This window comes from Bombina bombina, chromosome 3 (genome assembly GCF_027579735.1).
Source record: "Bombina bombina isolate aBomBom1 chromosome 3, aBomBom1.pri, whole genome shotgun sequence".
Classification (NCBI taxonomy): Eukaryota; Metazoa; Chordata; class Amphibia; order Anura; family Bombinatoridae; genus Bombina; species Bombina bombina.
In genome coordinates, this window is record NC_069501.1 from 1,274,953,067 (window position 1) to 1,274,974,802 (window position 21,736).

The 21,736-nt window shown below is 41.0% G+C and overlaps 1 protein-coding gene across 1 annotated transcript; it reads left to right on the forward strand.

The window, feature by feature from the left end:
- The first annotated feature begins 2,782 nt into the window (after positions 1–2,782).
- Positions 2,783–12,352, forward strand: LOC128652737 (olfactory receptor 52K1-like). Its single transcript, XM_053705669.1, has 2 exons — positions 2,783–2,804; positions 11,403–12,352. Exon 2 carries the CDS (start codon positions 11,408–11,410, stop codon positions 12,350–12,352), a length of 945 nt encoding a protein of 314 aa, XP_053561644.1. The 5' UTR covers positions 2,783–2,804; positions 11,403–11,407.
- The last annotated feature ends 9,384 nt before the right edge of the window (positions 12,353–21,736 follow it).

Below are 21,736 nucleotides of genomic sequence, written 5' to 3' on the forward strand. Positions count from 1 at the left end.
TGTTGTGGCACTTTTGTGGAGCTCTGGTCATGGTAGATTTAGTCAGACCAAGCCACCCTGGGTCTGAGGGTTTAGGCGCGAACCATTTCACCAAGGGCTTGCAGGGATAGAACAGAGCAGGTATTCCAGGTGACCGCACCTCTAGGCTCCTCCCCCGGAACTCAGCAGCTGACAAAATAATAATAATATAATAGTGTTTGGTGTAGAAATGATCAGAAAATTCATAAGATACTACCCTATATAAAATTAATATCATAAGTGATTGATGCAAAAAGTTATGGTCTGATTAAATAATCATTTTATAAGAATAATTAAGTTGTTAAAAATGTATAGAAATGGTTTAAATGTGAATTTGTTTGTAATGTCACGCTGCCACCCGAGGGCCAAAACCCAGTATAGCAGTTAAGAGATTTAACTGTTTAAAGGATGCGTTTCCATAACAACAATATATACTAAACCAATTATCCAATGACAAGGGACAAGCAAAAAGGGCATGAACAAAACAGGTCCTCAATGATTACATAACAGGAGTAGTGAATGCACAAGGGACAGTTGTTCTGAAACTTGCTGAGGCTAGTGATCTGATTTTGGCTGCCATTTTTGGGAACATTTCACTAAGCAAGGAGCTGAAAACTTTACCTTGATATATGCAATAACTGTCCTTCGAATGAGATGACCTAAAGACCGCTACGAATTGGTTCAAAATTGGTGAAGTATAATTGTTCTAATTTTGAAAACTTGAAACAAAAAGGGTACTGGTGAGAACATAGTCAATTTGTAATTAATAGATTTAAAGAGCAGTTTGTATTTTAGCTTAGATTCAGCCTGTGTATGGTTAAGCTAATCCTAAGTTTTAAGTTGTTTATCTGTGCATATATATATAGTTATAACTCAGAATTGGGTCTTTACATAAATAATATATATAACTTCTAGTGTTTAAATTAGAGTATATAGACTGTCCCACTGTTTAAATAAGCATTATTAGAATTGTATTGCCTGGGTGTTTAGCTGTTAAAGATCTTGGAATCTCACTATATTAATTGGGTAAAATTTTACTGTAAATAAGAGAAAGTTGTATGAACTCTGTATAGCATATTTTAAATAGTTCTGTTTAAACGCATATAATATTGACTCATTCTGATTCTTACAAATATATATATTTCAATGTGCTCATAAATATTTACTAATATAAAAAGAATTCAGGTATTTATATTAATTTTATTGTCTTAGCAAATGTATATTTGATTGTGGGTTTAGTTTAACAAAAGATTGTTAAATACATCAGTTATAATCCTGCTATATACTAACATATTATTTGGAGAGTAAATGTTAAGATTCTTATAAATATACTGACACTATTTAGAGAACGTGCCTTTTGGTAACCAGATTCAATAAGTTCAACCGGATAATGTATTTCCCTAAATCTGTCTTTTAAGATTAAACTTTGTTTCTGGCATTAAACTCTGTATATGGCATTTGTTGTTCGAGCTACAGTTAGGATATATGAATAAAAAGGGTTAACCTTCTGCACAGTTTGTGTTACAATAGTACCTTTAAATAAACATATAGTCATTTTTTACAATAAACACACCCTTAGTAGGGACATCACGATTGGCAGAACTACTGCACTGACACACATGTCGCCAGTAGCACAAACGTTGATATAGAAATACTGTTGAAACATCTTCCAACACACATCAAACCATCTAACAGAGGTTCATTGCAAATAAAAGGCTAAGTATAATATATTAATTTGAAAGGTTACTACAATAGAAGTAACACACATTCTCTATTAGGTTCCGGTTCATATGATCCATTAGATGTTCAAAGTATTAGTTTACTTTAAAGTTTTATCTGATCAACACACATTTGGTGCTCTAAATAGTCTTACTGCTAACTGCTGTTTTACATATTTTTAAATATGCTTTAGATATGAGCAAAACATTGGTGATTGATTGTGTTTTTAAGAAAATGTATAATGCAACTAATTGCTTTAACACCTGTGCAATAGGGTGCAACTAGGGCGTAGCCCATTACAACATTAGTTAGTAGCAACATAAATAGGAGACTCCAGTCACATATCAGTATTACCTGCCCGAGGAAACAGCGTGGTTAGCGCTGAGAAACGCGTAGTGTGTTTTACTGATGACATTGTTTTATATTTTATCTGTGAAACTGTTTTTTATTCTTGGATTATAAAGTAATCTTTTACTACTGGAGTCTCCTGTTCATCATTTACCATCCCTAAAGATTCTGGAACAAGCCTTGGTATTAATGTGCGCTGGGCCACTATAATATACCCAGCTTGCTACATTTGCACTACAGTGTGCTTCATGATATGTGAGTATTCATTTTATTGGTAACTACCAGTGAATAATTATTGTACCCACTGATCTGCACTAGGAGTTGCCCTCTTTTATCCTTCTACTTTCCATGCTGTAACTAGCCAGCAAGCCTGCGAATCGCTTTGGATATCCAAGACCCGTTCAGTAGATCCTGGAGCAGAGTCCAACGTTACACTTCAAAATCTAGAACTACTTTTAATTTTTGATTTTACTGCTAAAATAATTTTTTATAATTCTGCACTGTGTGCAGAATTATTTAACATTATTCTGAAGGTTTACTGTACCTTTAAGGTTACCAATGACCTACTTACAGCAAAATCTAAAGGCCGCTTCTCTCTGCTTATTCTCCTTGATCTGTCTGCAGCTTTGATACTGTTGACCACCCTCTTTTGCTCCAAACTCTCCAATCCTTTGGCATCTGCCACACAGCTCTCTCGTTCTTTTCCTATCTGTCTAACCGTACCTTTAGTGTAGCCTTCTCTGGGGCATCATCTGCCCCATTACCACTTTCTGTTGGGGTACCGCAAGGCTCTGTCCTCGGTACCCTTCTCTTCTCAATCTACACATCATCATTAGGATCCTTAATAATGTCCCACGGATTTCAATATCATTTGTATGCCAATGACAACCCAATCTACCTCTCTGCACCAGATGTATATCTCCTTCCTTGCTAACCCATATCACTAACTGTCTCTCTCATATCTCATCTTGGATGTCCTCTCACTACCTCAAGCTAAATCTCTCTAAAACTGAGCTTCATAATTTCCCCCCCTCTTCCCAAATATCCACCCCCAATTTCTCTATAACTGTTGATAACTCCATCATTACCCCTACCCCACATGCCCAATGTCTTGGGGTCACAATTGACTCAGATCTTTCTTTCACTCCTCACATTCAGTCCTTGGCTAAAGGCTGCCACTTCCACCTTAAACACATCTCTAAAAATAGACATTTCCTTACACAAGACACAACTAAGATTTTAATCCACTCTCTCATCCTTTCCAATTTTAACTATTGCAACTCCATCCTCTCTGGTTTTCCTAGCTGCTGCCTAGCTCCTTTACAATGAATTCCTTTTCTGAAGCTCATCTTCCTTACACGTCACTCTTCATCTGCTGTGATTCTCTGCCAATCCCTTCAATGGCTTCCTCTTGCCTCCAGGATTAAACACAAAATTCTCACTCTGACATACAAAACCCTCAACTGCGCTGCTCCCCTCTACATCTCAGATCTTGTCTCCAGATACTCTCTCTCCCATCCCCTTCACTCCGCTCATGATCTCCTACTCTCCTCCACTCTTGTTACCTCCTCACAATTCTGTTTACAAGACTTCTACAGACTGGCTCCCATCTTATGGAACTCCCTGTCTCGCTCCACAAGACTCTCCCCTAGTTTTGAAAGCTTCAAGCGCTCCCTAAAGACTCTACTATTCAGGGATGCATACAACCTACACTAACCTTCCTATCTCTACTGCTATCCCCTTGAACCCCTTAGCATGTAAGCCTATGAGCCCAGCTGTTTTTAGTTCACCTTCATAAGAGTCGACTACAACAGTGCAACTCTCGGCAGGGCCCTCTACCTATTTGATCCCTGTTAAATCATATCTTGTATACCGCCTATGTTTATAGTGCTGCGGAATCTGTTGGCGCTCTACAAATACCTGATAATAATAATAATAATTATATTGGGCTCATAGGACATAGTTTAGTACACATATAGGGCTTATAGGACATAGGATAGTGCAGATATAAGGCTTATAGGACATAGGATAGTGCACATATAGGGCTTATTGGACATAGTATAGTGCACATATAGGGTTTATAGGACATAGGATAGTGCACATATAGGGCTTATCGGACATAGGTAAATCAACATATAAAGCTTGTAGAGCATAGGATAGTGTACATATAAGATTTTAAAGACACAGGATAGTGCTCATATATGGCTTTTGAGAAAAAGGATAGTGCTCATATATGGCTTATTGGACATAGGATAATGCACATATATAGATTATCGGACATAGGTTATTGCACATATATGGCTTATGGGACATAGGATAATGCACATATATGGCTTGCGGGACATAGGATAGTGCACATATATGGCTTATGTGACATAGGTTATTGCACATATATGGCTTATGGGACATAGGTTATTGCACATATATGGCTTATGGGACATAGGTTATTGCACATATATGGTTTATGAAACATAGGATGCTGCAGAAATAGGGTTTATAAGACATAGTATAATGCACATATATGGCTTATGAAACATAAGATTGTGCACATATAGGGTTTATAGGACATAGGATAGTGCACATATATGCTTTATCGGACATAGGATAGTGCACATATATGGCTTATGGGACATAAAATAATGCACAAATAGGGTTTATAAGACATAGGATAGTGCACATATATGGATTATAGAACATAAGATAGTGCACATATATGGATTATAGAACATAGGATAGTGCACATATATGGATTATAGAACATAGGATAGTGCACATATATGGATTATAGAACATAGGATAGTGCATATATATGGATTATAGAACATAGGATAGTGCACATATATGGATTATAGAACATAGGGTAGTGCACATATATGGATTATAGAACATAGGATAGTGCACATATATGGATTATAGAACATAGGATAGTGCACATATATGGATTATAGAACATAGGATAGTGCACATATATGGATTATAGAATATAGGGTAGTGCACATATATGGATTGTAGAACATAGGATAGTGCACATATATGGATTATAGAACATAGGATAGTGCACATATATGGATTATAGAACATAGGGTAGTGCACATATATGGATTATAGAACATAGGGTAGTGCACATATATGGATTATAGAACATAGGATAGTGTACATATATGGATTATAGAACATAGGATAGTGTACATATATGGATTATAGAACATAGGGTAGTGCACATATATGGCTTATAGAACATAGGGTAGTGCACATATATGGATTATATATCATAGGATAGTGCACATATATGGATTATAGAACATAGGATAGTGCACATATATGGATTATAGAACATAGGATAGTGCACATATATGGATTATAGAACATAGGATACTGCACAAATAGGGTTTATAAGACATAGGATAGTGCACATATATGGATTATAGAACATAGGATAGTGCACATATAGGGTTTATAAGACATAGGATACGGCACATATAGGGTTTATAAGACATAGGATAATGCACATATAGGGTTTATACGACATAGGTTATTGCACATATGGGGTTTATAAGACATAGGATAGTGCACATATATGGATTATAGAACATAGGATAGTGCACATATAGGGTTTATAAGACATAGGATAGTGCACATATATGGATTATAGAACACTAGTACTAAAGCCCGTGTACACGGGCCATTTTTTTCAGAACAGCGGTCCCACCCCTTGCTCTCTCCCCCCTCTCTTTTGCTCTCTCTTCCCCCCTCTCTTTTGCTTTCTCTCCCCCCTCTCTTTTGCTTTCTCTCCCCCCTCTCCTTTGTTCTCTCTCTCCCCTCTTTTGCTCTCTCTCTCCCCTCTTTGGCTCTCTCCCTCCTTTCTTTTGCTCTCTCCCCCCCCCCTCTTCGGCTCTCTCCCCCCCCCCTCTTTGGCTCTCTCCCCTCTTTGGCTCTCTCCCCTCTTTTGCTCTCTCTCCTCTTTGGCTCTCTCCCCCCCCCCTTTGGCTCTCTCCCCCCCCCCCTTTGGCTCTCTCTCCCCCCTCTTTGGCTCTCCCCCCTCTTTGGCTCTCCCCCCTCTTTGGCTCTCTCCCCTCTTTTGCTCTCTCTCCCCTCTTTTGCTCTCTCTCCTCTTTGGCTCTCTTTCCTCTTTGGCTCTCTCTCTCCCCCCTCTTTGGCTCTCTCCCCCCTCTTTGGCTCTCTCCCCCCTCTTTTGTTCTCTCCCCCCTCTTTGGCGCTCTACCCCCCTCTTTGGATCTCTCCCCCCCTCTTTGGCTCGCCCCCCCCTCTTTGGCTCTGCCCCCCCCCCCTCTTTGGCTCTCTCTCCCCCCTCTTTGGCTCTCTCCCCCCCCTTTGGCTCTCTCCCCCCCCTTTGGCTCTCTCTCCCCCCTCTTTGGCTCTCTCCCCTCTTTTGCTCTCTCTCCCCTCTTTTGCTCTCTCTCCTCTTTGGCTCTCTTTCCTCTTTGGCTCTCTCTCTCCCCCCTCTTTGGCTCTCTCCCCCCTCTTTTGTTCTCTCCCCCCTCTTTGGCGCTCTCCCCCCCCTCTTTGGCTCTCTCCCCCCCTCTTTGGCTCTCCCCCCCCTCTTTGGCTCGCCCCCCCCCCTCTTTGGCTCTGTCCCCCCCCTCTTTGGCTCTCTCTCCCCCCTCTTTGTCTCTCTCCCCTCTTTTGCTCTCCTCTTTGTCTCTCTTTCCTCTTTGACTCTCTCTCTCCCCCCTCTTTGGCTCTCCCCCCCTTTAGCTCTCTCCTCCCCCTCTTTGGCTCTCTCCCCCCCTCTTTGGCTCACTCTCCCCCTCTTTGGCTCTCCCCCCCTCTTTGGCTCTCCCCCCCCCCCTCTTTGGCTCTCTCACCCCCCTCTTTGGCTCTCTCTCCTTTTTTGGCTCTTTTTCCTCTTTAGCTCTCTCTCTCCCCCCTCTTTGGCTCTCCCCCCCCTTCTCTTTGGCTCTCCCCCCCTTCTCTTTGGCTCTCCCCCGCTTCTCTTTGGCTCTCCCTCCCCTTCTCTTTGGCTCTCCCCCCCCTTCTCTTTGGCTCTCCCCCCCCTTCTCTTTGGCTCTCCCTCCCCCCCTTCTCTTTGGCTCTCCCCCCCCCTTCTCTTTGGCTCTCCCCCCCTTCTCTTTGGCTCTCTCCCCCCCCTTCTCTTTGGCTCTCTCCCCCCCTTCTCTTTGACTCTCTCCCCCCCCCTTCTCTTTGGCTCCCCCCCTTTCTCTTTGGCTCTCTCCCCCCCCTTCTCTTTGGCTCTCTCCCCCCCTTCTCTTTGGCTCCCCCCCCCCTTCTCTTTGGCTCTCCCCCCCCTTCTCTTTGGCTCTCCCCCCCCCTTCTCTTTGGCTTTCTCCCCCCCCCCTTCTCTTTGGCTCTCTCTCCCCCCCCTTCTCTTTGGCTCTCTCCCCCCCCTTCTCTTTGGCTCTCCCCCCCCTTCTCTTTGGCTCTCCCCCCCCTTCTCTTTGGCTCCCCCCCCCCTTCTCTTTGGCTCTCCCCCCCCCTTCTATTTGGCTCTCTCCCCCCCTTTTTTTTGGCTCTCTCCCCCCCTTCTCTTTGGCTCTCTCCCCCCCCTTCTCTTTGGCACTCCCCCCCCCTTCTCTTTGGCTCTCCCCCCCCCTTCTCTTTGGCTCTCTCCCCCCCCTTCTCTTTGGCTCTCTCCCCCCCTTCTCTTTGGCTCTCTCCCCCCCTTCTCTTTGGCTCTCTCCCCCCCCCTTCTCTTTGGCTCTCTCTCCCCCCCTTCTCTTTGGCTCTCCCCCCCCTTCTCTTTGGCTCTCTCCCCCCCCTTCTCTTTGGCTCTCCCCCCCCTTCTCTTTGGCTCCCCCCCCCCTTCTCTTTGGCTCCCCCCCCCCTTCTCTTTGGCTCCCCCCCCCCCCTTCTCTTTGGCTCTCCCCCCCCCTTCTCTTTGGCTCTCCCCCCCTTCTCTTTGGCTCCCCCCCCTTCTCTTTGGCTCCACCCCTTCTCTTTGGCTCTCCCCCCCCTTCTCTTTGGCTCTCCCCCCCTTCTCTTTGGCTCCCCCCCTTCTCTTTGGCTCCCCCCCCTTCTCTTTGGCTCTCCCCCCCTCCTCTTTGGCTCTCCCCCCCTTCTCTTTGGCTCTCCTCCCCCCTTCTCTTTGGCTCTCCCCCCCTTCTCTTTGGCTCTCTCCCCCCCCCTTCTCTTTGGCTCTCCCCCCCTTCTCTTTGGCTCTCCCCCCCCCCTTCTCTTTGGCTCTCCCCCCCCCTTCTCTTTGGCTCTCCCCCCCCTTCTCTTTGGCTCTCCCCCCCCCTTCTCTTTGGCTCTCCCACCCCTTTGTCTGTCTCCCCCCCCCCCCTCCTGCTCCCTCTCTGGCTCTGTCTTCACATCGCAGGACCCCGCCGGCCACGCCCCTCGCAACGCCCGGCCACGCCCCTATCGCAATGCTCCCGTCGGCCACAAACAGCTGTGAGGTCTGGGGAGCGCGTTGCCGCTTCTCACGCAGCAGACCTCACACCTGTTGAGTAGCTCGCGCTCCCTATCTCACAGCTGCTTGTATGCTGTGTACCTCGCGCTCCCTATCTCAAGGCCAAGTGTTTGTCTCTAGTGCGCATGACGGCTTCAGACAAACACTTGGCCTTTTATAATATAGGATAGGATAATGCACATATAGGGTTTATAACACATAGGATAGTGCACATATAGGGTTTATAAGACATAGAATAGTGCACATATAAGGTTTATAAGACATAGGATACGCACATATATGGATTATAGAACATAGGATAGTGTACATATAGGGTTTATAAGACATAGGATAGTGCACATATAGGGTTTTTAAGACATAGGATAGTGCACATATAGGGTTTATAAGACATAGGATAGTGCACATATAGGGTTTATAAGACATAGGATAGTGCACATATAGGGTTTATAAGACATAGGGTAGTTCACATATAGGGTTTATAAGACATAGAATAGTGCACATATAGGGTTTATAAGACATAGAATAGTGCACATATAGGGTTTATAAGACATAGAATAGTGCACATATAAGGTTTATAAGACATAGCATACGCACATATATGGATTATAGAACATAGGATAGTATACATATAGGGTTTATAAGACATAGGATAGTGCACATATAGGGTTTATAAGACATAGGCTAGTGCACATATAGGGTTTATAAGACATAGGATAGTGCACATATAGGGTTTATAAGACATAGGATAGTGCACATATAGGGTTTATAAGACATAGGACAGTGCACATATATGGATTATAGAACATAGGATAGTGCACATATATGGATTATAGGACATAGGATAGTGCACATATAGGGTTTATAAGACATAGGGTAGTTCACATATAGGGTTTATAAGACATAGAATAGTGCACATATATGGATTATAGAACATAGGATAGTGCACATATATGGATTATAGAACATAGGATAGTGCACATATATGGATTATAGGACATAGGATAGTGCACATATAGGGTTTATAAGACATAGGGTAGTTCACATATAGGGTTTATAAGACATAGAATAGTGCACATATATGATTTATGAGACATAAGATAGTGCACATATATGGATTATAGGACATAGGATAGTGCACATATAGGGTTTATAAGACATAGGGTAGTTCACATATAGGGTTTATAAGACATAGGGTAGTTCACATATAGGGTTTATAAGACATAGGATAGTGCACATATATGGATTATAGAACATAGGATAGTGCACATATATGAATTATAGAACATAGGATAGTGCACATATATGGATTATAGGACATAGGGTAGTTCACATATAGGGTTTATAAGACATAGAATAGTGCACATATATGGATTATAGAACATAGGATAGTGCACATATATGGATTATAGGACATAGGATAGTGCACATATAGGGTTTATAAGACATAGGGTAGTTCACATATAGGGTTTATAAGACATAGAATAGTGCACATATATGATTTATGAGACATAACATAGTGCACATATATGGATTATAGAACATAGGATAGTGCACATATATGGATTATAGGACATAGGATAGTGCACATATAGGGTTTATAAGACATAGGACAGTGCACATATATGGATTATAGAACATAGGATAGTGCACATATAGGGTTTATAAGACATAGGACAGTGCACATATATGGATTATAGAACATAGGATAGTGCACATATAGGGTTTATAAGACATAGGACAGTGCACTTATATGGATTATAGAACATAGGACAGTGCACATATATGGATTATAGAACATAGGATAGTGCACATATATGGATTATAGGACATAGGATAGTGCACATATAGGGTTTATAAGACATAGGATAGTGCACATATAGGGTTTATAAGACATAGGACAGTGCACATATATGGATTATAGAACATAGGATAGTGCACATATATGGATTATAGAACATAGGATAGTGCACATATATGGATTATAGGACATAGGATAGTGCACATATATGGATTATAGAACATAGGATAGTGCACATATATGGATTATAGAACATAGGATAGTGCACATATATGGATTATAGGACATAGGATAGTGCACATATAGGGTTTATAAGACATAGGGTAGTTCACATATAGGGTTTATAAGACATAGAATAGTGCACATATATGATTTATGAGACATAAGATAGTGCACATATATGGATTATAGAACATAGGGTAGTGATGTTTGCAGCAGGTTCCAGTATTTATTACATAGACAATAAATATACAAATAGGTTTAAAAAGCAAAATCTTTGCTCTATTAAAATCATATGTGGCAATAGTAGTCAGACACTCTGGGGTCCCAACGACTTTTAGAGAAAACACTTAGCAGCCGTTATGCCAGCAACTGTGTAGGGTTCGGTAAAACATAAATGGGTTTCAATGAGCCTTCCCCTCCTTGTAACACCTAACTGTGCTTCTGGCATACGTTTCACCATCAAATTGATCAAATATATTTTAAAACCTAGGTGTAGTGCAGCTTTTTGACGTTACAAATTTTTAGATAATATTCACAAGTTTATTTAATATTTTTTTTGTAATACACAAGTCACATATCTGTTTCTAGTTTAATGTTTGTTACTATGATTTTGTGGATAAGGTGACGATGCAATAGGTAGCTTCATACATACCTTTCATTTTACCATTGGTTTCTAAATAATTGTATTTTTTGTACGGTATGTCATGTTCGTGATTGATTGAAAATAATTCGGGTTAATGGCCTCACTTATGTAAATTATTATATTGGCAGTAAACTATCACCGTCCTCTCAATACATTAGTTTTATATAATTGTATTATGTTTACATTGGATGTTAATCATTTCCTAACCATTACACATATCTTCTTTCTGCAGAAAATAGCAACTTCCAAACATAGAAGAAAAGCCATAATGATTTCCTTAAATACTACAAGCTCCACTCCTGTGATGTTTATGCTACTTGGGATTCCTGGACTCGAACCATTTTACGTATATATCGCTATTCTCTTCTCGCTTGTTTATATAATATCAGTTGGTGGAAATATCTCTCTTTTACTGATCATTAAGATTGTTCGGAGCCTCCATGAGCCCATGTATTTTTTTCTATGTATGTTATCAATCATTGACTTAGTGTTGTCCAGTTCAACAACACCAAAAATGTTGGGAATCTTGTGGTTCAATTCACAAAAAAATTACTTTGCTGCTTGTCTCACACAGATGTTTTTCCTCCACTCTTTTGCTATAATGGAATCGGCTATTCTTTTAGCCATGGCATTAGATAGATACCTTGCCATTTGTCAACCTCTAAGATATAACACCATATTAACTAGCCAACTGATTATTATTATTGGCTTGATAGCTTTATGCAGAGCAGTGGCATTAATGACACCATTGCCTTTTCTTTTAAAAAGGCTGCCATTTTGTTCAGAAAATGTTGTCCATCACTCTTACTGTGAGCACATGGCTATAGTGAAGCTAGCTTGTGCTGATACCACCTTCAACAACATCTATGGCATAGTGGTGGCTCTCCTCATAGCTGGCCTTGATTTACTATTCATAGTGTGGTCTTACATATTGATTCTCAAGGCTGTGTTCCATTTGGCCTCTAGAGAGGCCAGACTGAAAGCCCTTGGTACGTGCGCCTGCCACATCTGTGCTATTCTTGTTTTCTATGTTCCAGTCGTTCTCTCATCTATAGTCCACAGGTTTGGAAAGAATGTTCCCCTTCATATCCATATCTTACTGGCAAATTTCTACCTAATGCTACCCCCCATGATTAATCCCATTGTTTATGGTGTTAAAACCAAGCAGATTCGGTGCAGAGTGAAAAAACTGTTCCACATGGCTGTTAAATGACTGACAAGTTAAAGTTTAAACAAAGGGCCATCAGTAAGCTCTTCATTTCACTATTTATGTACCATAATATTTTTTTACAGAAATAAAAATACAGCAACTCAGGGACACATGAAACTAGACAGTTTATCATTACTTCTACCTTAACATATTGTGAGCATCTCTTCGGTGCCTCCTGCAAAAGTGTTGCATTGTTAGAATTTATTTTCCTGTAACAATGAGAAAATGGAAACAGAATGAGAAATAATATATTAAATATAAAAAGGAAATTTTTTTTTAGTTTTTTTTTTTTTTTTTTTACACATTCTTAGTAAAAAGAAGGAACATAATGCATACAAGTGTATTCTATATTATCTAAATATAATTGAAAGTGCATATATATTTATAACCTTTTCAAAAAAGATATTTTGAGAAAGTCTCTTTTTTTAACATTAGATTGGAACCAAAAAGACCCATCAAGCCTACACATAGTACGTTACTAATTTCTTAGGATAGCCTTATGCATGTCCCATCAAGTCTACACATATTACTTTACTTATTACTTAGGATAACCTTATATATGTCCCATTAAGCCTACCCATATTACATGTTACTTATTACTTAGGATATGTAAGTGGGATGTGTACAGCACCTATGGCTGAGGAAATAGCTAACAGATAAAAAGTGCTGACTTGTTAGGTGAGTAAATTGTCTAACAGATAAAAAGTGCTGACTGTTAAGTCAGTAATTTATTAACACACTATATTAAATATTGCACATAAATATAATAACAATAAATATACTCATGGATCCATGAAATTAAAACAGAGTAAAATACTAATACATGCTCATAAAAATCCTGGTACATTAATGCAAGATGGAGAAGTGATCCTGATGTGACATACTTCAAGGAACCTTTGAATCAAAGATTATTGTACAATTATAACATAAATTAGTGGAGTTCAATAATCAAACCAGTGAGTGATCAACAGTGTCTGCAAATTTCTGCAAATGTCAATAGTGTCTGCAAATTTCAATTAGAAGTGTCTGTAAAGTGAATTGCAGGGATGTACATAAATGATGAAAAATGGTGATGAAAAATTATAGAAGATGGTGATGAAAAATTGTAGCATAGTGATGAAAAATTGTGGAAGATGGTGATGAAAAATTTGGTGAAATGATAAAATGAAAAAATAAAATAAATGTGTGAAACAAAGGGTGGCAACAAAATATTAAAAATGGAAAACTAAAAATTATTAAAAATTTAAAATTAAAATTACAATGGTAATGTAAAAATGAAAAAAGTGGTAATAATGTGACAAAAATGTGGCAAAAAATCCAATATATAATAATTGTAATCCAATAAGTCAAAACAAAAACAAAAACCTTGTATGCTTGATGGGGATGATCCTAAGGGGATCCTGGGCGTTTCCTTGGAGTTTAATTAACCAATGTTTGTATCGTCCTTGATTGTCTTTGTAAAAAATATAATAAAATAGTATAGTAGGTCCAGATATAGGAAATGAAAGTGGTGCTTACCAGTAGGTCGACGCGTTTCGGCCCTTAACTCAGGGCTTTATCAAGACTGGTTTTTGCGATGTTGATAGTCCCTTTAAATACCTTTTAGTAATGGGCGTGTAACTTAACCCTAATCAAAACCGGATGTATAGAACCGGAAGTGTACAGAATAAAAAACACCAGTATATTGTATGTTTAACGTATCTACTGTGATGTTGTTATATGGTTTTACAGTATAAAAAGGCTGAAGGAGAACGACCTGTACTGGGTGTCCAAGCATCTTTTTCCATCTCCCGGTTCCTAAAAATTGTCTCCTGGTTCCTAAAATCGATGCCATACCTGTACTCTATTGTGCAAAAAGATGGCATATGTGGTGTTTCATGCTGTTGTGCCTGTTGAGGGTCGGGGACCATCGTATAAAAAGGCTGAAGGAGAACAACCTGTACTGGGTGTCCAAGCATCTTTTTCCATCACCCGGTTCCTAAAAATTGTCTCCGGGTTCCTAAAATCGATGCCATACCTGTACTCTATTGTGCAAAAGGATGGCATATGTGGTGTTTAAAGCTGTTGTGCCTGTTGAGGGTTGTGGACCATTGTATAAAAAGGCTGAAGGAGAACAACCTGTACTGGGTGTCAAAGCATCTTTTTCCATCTCCCGGTTCCTTCCTAAAAATTGTCTCCGGGTTCCTAAAATCGATGCCATACCTGTACTCTATTGTGCAAAAGGATGGCATATGTGGTGTTTCATGCTGTTGTGCCTGTTGAGGGTCGGGGACCATCATATAAAAAGGCTGAAGGAGAACGACCTGTACTGGGTGTCCAAGCATCTTTTTCCATCTCCCGGTTCCTAAAAATTATCTTCGGGTTCCTAAAATCGATGCCATACCTGTACTCGATTGTGCAAAAGGAAGTAACCTTACCATGGGTCCCATGACCACATGTTTTATTGTTATACTTTGTCAGGGTAATCAGGAAGGCCATATAGACCTCCCCCGATAGGGGGAGTAAAAGGGATTAAACTGCGAAGAACATTACTACTTAACACAACCTTACCATGGGCCCCAGTCCGCATGTCTTATTGTTATGTTTTGTAAGGGTAATTATATATCATGCAGGCCATATAGACCTCCCCCGATAGGGGGAGTAACAGGGATTAAAGTGCTAAGAATAGTACTACTTAACACAACCTAGTTACCATGGGTCCCAGATTGCATGTTTTATTATTATACTTTGTCAGGGTAATCAGGCAGGCCATATAGAACTCCCCCGATAGGGGGAGTAAAAGGGATTAAACTGCTAAGAATAGTACTACTTAACACAACCTTACCATGGGTCACAGACCACATGTCTTATTGTTATACTTTGTCAGGGTCATTATATATCATGCAGGCCATATAGACCTCCCCCGATAGGGGGAGTAAAAGGGATTAAAGTGCTAAGAATAGTACTACTTAACACAACCTAGTTACCATGGGTCCCAGACCACATGTTTTGTTGTTATACTTTGTAAAAGTTAATCATGCATGCCATATAGACCTTCCCCGATAGGGGGAGTAAAAGGGATGAAACTGCGAAGAACAGTACTACTTAACACAACCTTACCATGGGTCCCAGACTGCATATCTTATTGTTATATTTTGTAAGGGTAATTATATATCATGCAGGCCATATAGACCTCCCCCGATAGGGGGAGTAACAGGTATTAAACTGCTAAGAACAGTACTACTTAACACAACCTAGTTACCATGGGTCCCAGACCGCATGTCTTGTTGTTATACTTTGTCAGGGTAATCATGCAGGCCATATAGACCTCCCCAGATAGGGGGAGTAACAGGTATTAAACTGCTAAGAACAGTACTACTTAACACAACCTAGTTACCATGGGTCCCAGACCGCATGTCTTGTTGTTATATTTTGTCAGGGTAATCATGCAGGCCACATAGACCTCCCCCGATAGGGGGAGTTACAGGGATTAAAGTGCTAATAACAGTACTACTTAACACAACCTAGTTACCATGGGTCCCAGACCGCATGTCTTGTTGTTATACTTTGTCAGGGTAATCATGCAGGCCATATAGACCTCCCCCAATAGGGGGAGTTACAGGGATTAAAGTGCTAAGAACAGTACTACTTAACACAACCTAGTTACCATGGGTCCCAGAACGCATGTTTTGTTGTTATACTTTGTATGGGTAATCATGCAGGCCATATAGACCTCCCCCGATATGGGGAGTAAAAGGTATTAAACTGCTAAGAACAGTACTACTTAACACAACCTAGTTACCATGGGTCCCAGACCGCATGTCTTGTTGTTATACTTTGTCAGGGTAATCATGCAGGCCATATAAACCTCCCCAGATAGGGGGAGTAACAGGTATTAAACTGTTAAGAACACTACTACTTAACACAACCTAGTTACCATGGGTCCCAGACCGCATGTCTTGTTGATATACTTTGTCAGGGTAATCATGCAGGCAATATAGATCTCCCCCGATAGGGGGAGTAACATGGATTAAAGTGCTAAGAATAGTACTAATATAAACACAACCTAGTTACCATGGGTCCCAGACCGCATGTTTTGTTGTTATACTTTGTCAGGGTAATCATGCAGGCCATATAGACCTCCCCCGATAGGGGGAGTTACAGGGATTAAAGTGCTAAGAATAGTACTACTTAACACAGCCTAGTTACCATGGGTCCCAGAACGCATGTTTTATTGTTATACTTTGTCAGGGTAATTATATATCTATCAAATCTATCTATTTATCTTCTATCGATTCTATCTATCAATCTATGTATATCTATCTATCTATCTATCTATCTATCTATCTATCTATCTATCTATCTATCTATCTATCTATCAAATCTATCTATCTCATGGCCATACTGTTTTGTGACAGCCACTTGTGTTTCGGCCAAATTTGAAGTAGGAGGACAGGCCAAGCATCTTCTTCCATCTCACTGTTCCGAAAATCAAGGCCATATAGAACTCCCCCAATAGGGGGAGTAACAGGTATTAAAGTTATAAGAATAGTACAACATAACACAACCTAGTTACCATGGGTCCCAGACCACATGTTTTATTATTATACTTTGTCAGGGTAATTATATATCTATCAAATCTATCTATTTATCTTCTATCGATTCTATCTAACTATCAATCCATGTATATCTATCTATCAAATCTATCTATCTTGTGGCCGGACTGATTTGAGACAGCCACTTGTGTTTTGGACAAATTTGAAGTAGGAGGACAGACCAATCATCTTCTTCCATCTCCCTGTTCCAAAAATGCAGGTAGTAAACTGCTAAGAATAGTACTACTTAGCACACCACGGGTCCCAGACCCCATGTCTTATTGTTAAACTCTGTCAGGGAAATTATATATCTATCAAATCTATCTATTTATCTATCGAATCTATCTAACTATCAATCGTATCTATCAAATATATATTGCATCTATTGATCTATGTAATTCGTATCTATCAAATGTATATTGCATCTTTTGATCTATGTAATTCGTATCTATCAAATGTATATTGCATAGATTAATCTATGTAATTCGTACCTATCAAATGTATATTGCATCTATTGATCTATGTAATTTGTATCTATCATATGTATATTGCATCTATTGATCTATGTAATCTATGTATCTACCTATCAAATCTATCTATCTCGTGGTTGTGCAAATGGACTGTTTGCAGTTGTTTGTGGTGCGTTACACGGGGAGTTTGGTCTGTCACTGTGAAGCGTGCATAACCCTTACGCTACCTGATCGATACAACATCCTACCTGATGTTTTAAATACGTTATTCAAATTTTTTTTAGGAATGTTAGGTGATTAAGGCCCTTTATGGGTTAAAACCAGACTCTGCATCAACTATGTAATTTTCTGTGGGAGTTTTGCCATGGATCCCCCTCCGGCATGCCACAGTCCAGGTGTTGGTCCCCTTGAAACAACTTTTCCATCACTATTGTGGCCAGAAAGAGTCCTTGTGGGTTTTAAAGTTCGCCTGCCTATTGAAGTCAATGGTGGTTCGCGAACAGTATCGGAAGTTCGAGTCCGCCATTCGCGAACCGAAATTTTAAGGCTCGCGACATCACTACAATTAAATACACTAAACTAAATTACAAAAAACAAACAAACACTAAATTACAAAAAATAAAAAAAAAGATTACAAGAATTTTAAGCTAATTACACCTAATCTAAGACCCCATATAAAAAAACAAAGCCCCCCAAAATAAAAAAAAAATCCCTACCCTAATCTAAATTACAAAAAGTAATTAGCTCTATTACCAGCCCTTAAAAGGGCCTTTTGTAGGGCATTGCCCCAAAGTAATCAGCTCTTTTACCTGTAAAAAAAGAGAACAACCCCCCTCATTATAACCCACCACCCACATACCCCTACTCTAACCCACCCAATCCCCCCTTAAAAAAAACCTAAGTCTAACCCCCAAGTGCTCCTTACCTGTCCTGAAGACCGGCGGAGAAGGTCCTGTTCAAGGCGGAGAAGTCTTCTTCCAGGCGGCGACCTCTTCTTCTTCCAGGATCCAGCCGGTGCGGAGGAGTTGAAGACCGATGACCGCGGAGCTGAAGACCGTCCATCTGGAACTGAAGACCGGCGATGCTGGAACTGAAGATCTGCGACGCTGGAACTGAAGACCGGAGCCGGAGCGTGGAGGATCCTCTTCATATGATCGCCGCCGTACACTGAATAGGAAATCAAGGTACGAGATTAAAAATGGTGTCCCTTGAATTCCTATTGGCTGATTTGAGTCTTCAAATTCAAATCAGCCAATCGGATGCGAGCTACTTTAATTCTATTGGCTGATTTGAATAGCCAATAGAATAAGAGCTACTGTAATTCTATTGGCTATTCAAATCATTTGTAACTTAGGTTAGGATTTATTTTACAGGTAATTTCATAATTATTTTAACTAGGTAGCTATTAAATAGTTATTAACTATTTAATAGCTATTGTACCTAGTTAAAATAAATACCAAGTTACCTGTAAAATAAATATAAACCCTAAAATTGCTACAATGTAATTATTAATGATATTGTAGCTATCTTATGGTTTATTTTATAGGTAAGTATTTAATTTTAAATATGAATAATTTAGTTAATATTATTAATATTATTTAGATTTATTTTAATAATAATTAACTTAGGGGTGTTAGAGTTAGATAGGGTTAATATAGTTAATATATATAATATAATAACTATATGAACCCTAATATAATTAGGGTTAATATAGTTAATACATATAATATAATAACTATATAAACTATATTAACCCTAATATAATTAGGGTTAATATAGTTAATATAGGTGGCGGCGGTGTAGGGGGCTCAGATTAGGGGTTAATATATTTAATATAGGTGGCGGCGGTGTAGGGGGATTAGATTAGGGGGTAATACATTTATTATAGGTGGCGGCGGTGTAGGGGGATTAGATTACATGTAAAAGAGCTGATTACTTTGTTACAATGCCCCGCAAAAGGCCCTTTTAAGGGCTGGTAAAAGAGCTGGTTACTTTGGGGCAATGCCACGCAAAAAGGGCTATTTGTAGGCTGAGATTTAGGTTTAGTGGTAGGGAAATTTTAGTATTTTAGGGGTTAATAAATTTAATTATAGGTGGTGGCAGTATAGGCGAATTAGATTAGGGGTTAATAATTTTAATATAGGTGGCGGCGGTGTAAGGGGGTCAGATTAGGGGGTAGTACATACAATATAGGTGGCGGCGGTGTAGGGGGATTATATTAGGGGGTAATATAGTTTAAATAGGTGGCGGCGGTGTAGGGGGATCATATTGGGGGTAATATAGTTAATGTAGGTGGCAGCGGGGTAGGGGGCTCACATTAGGGGGTAAAACATTTAATGTAGCTCGCGGTGGTGTAGGGGGGTCAGATTAGGGGTTAAGACATATGTAGCTGGCTGCGGGATCCGGGAGCGGCGGTTTAGGGGTTAATATATTTATTATTAGGAGTGAGAGGGGGGATTGCGGATAGAGGGGTATACGTGTCGGGCTATGTTTGGGAGGCGTGTTAGACAGTACAGGAGATTTTATAACTTAGTCAGTTTTTTATGCGGCGCCAGTTTCTAAAGTGCCGTAAGTCACTGGCAACTCCAGAAATTTGTACTTACGCAGATTTCTGGACATCGCTAGTTTGCCAGACTTACGGCACTTTAGCATCTGACGGCGCCGTATATAAGATAGCTCGAGTTGCGAGCTGAAACTACGGGCAGCGCAGGTTTCCACGCTTGCGCTGAAACCTGCGCCGTATATCGGATCGGGCCCTTGATATGTAACAGATTAGGGGCAAGATTACATATGCGGCAACGCCAGTTTCGGTATCACATATACAGCGCCACATATAAATGCGGTGCGTATATTTCACCTGTCGCCAGCAATTTTGACTCCCATAAGCTAACATAGAATGGTGTCGCACATCGGAATCACATATTCAGCGCAAAGATTTAAGAGGCGAAAATTTAGAAATTTTTCTTCATTTTCACCTTGCCACATATAGGCAGGTGCAGCACGCCTTATGCTGAGTATGTGAACACCAAAAACCCTGAAAATAGTAACTAATTCCTAACGCATGAGCAATATCTATCTACCTGTCAACCGTCATCCCCCCACCGCAATAACTAATAAACTATATTAACCCCTGAACAGCCAACCTCCACATCGCAAAACATCGAATTAACCTATCCAATAATATAAAAGGCCAAGTGTTTTTGTCCGAAGCTGTCATGCGCAGTAGAGACAGCACGAGAAAAAACACACACCTGGCCTTTGAGTCCCTAGCTGATCTGCGGCAGAAATGAGCGTGGCCAGCATGAGTGGGGGCGTGACCGACGTGAAGGGGTCGTGGCCAAGCGTGAATGGATGTGAAGGGGGCGTGGCTGGGCGTGAACGGGGCGTGACCGGACACGGTCACGCGATAGAGAGAGGAGAGAGATAGAGAGGGGGCAGAGATATAGAGGGCAGAGAGATAGAGAGGGGGAAGAGATAGAGAGGGGGAAGAGATAGAGAGGGGGGAGAGATAGAGAGGGGAGAGAGATAGAAACGGAGAGAGATAGAGATAGAGAGGGGGGAGAGAGATAGAGAGGGGGAGAGATAGAGGGGGGGGGGAGAGAGAGAGCGCAAAAGAGAGGGGGAAGAGTGCAAAAGAGAGGGGGGAGAGAGAGCGCAAAAGAGAGGGGGAGAGAGCACAAAAGAGAGGAGGGGAGAGAGAGCACAAAAGAAAGGGGGGGGAGAGAGAGAACGCAAAAGAGAGGGGGAGAGAGAGCGCAAAAGAGAGGGAGAGAGAGTGCAAAAGAGAGTGGGGAGAGAGAGAGCGTAAAAGAGAGGGGAGAGAGAGGGGGGTGAGAGAGCGCAAAAGAGATGGGGGAGAGAGAGAAAGTGCAAAAGAGATGGGGAGAGAGAGCGCAAAAGAGAGGGGGAGAGAGAGAGCGCAAAAGAGAGGGGAAGAGAGAGAGCGCAAAAGAGAGGGGGAGAGAGAGAGAGTGCAAAAGAGAGGGGGAGAGAGAGTGTGCAAAAGAGAGGGGGGAGAGAGAGAGCTCAAAAGAGAGTTTGGAGAAAGAGAGCTCAAAAGAGAGGGGGGAGAGAGCAAAAGAGAGGGGGGAGAGAGAGCGCAAAAGAGAGGGGGGGGAGAGAGAGAGGGCAAAAGAGAGGGGGAGAGAGAGAGCTCAAAAGAGAGGGGGGAGAGAGAAAGCTCAAAAGAGAGGGGGAGAGAGAGAGCAAAAGAGAGGGGGGAGAGAGAGAGCGCGGGGGGTGGGACCACTGTACTGCAAAAAATGGCCCGTGTGAACGGGCTTTACGACTAGTTAACCCATAATCCGCCAACCCCCCACAACGCTATATACCTAATAAAGTGA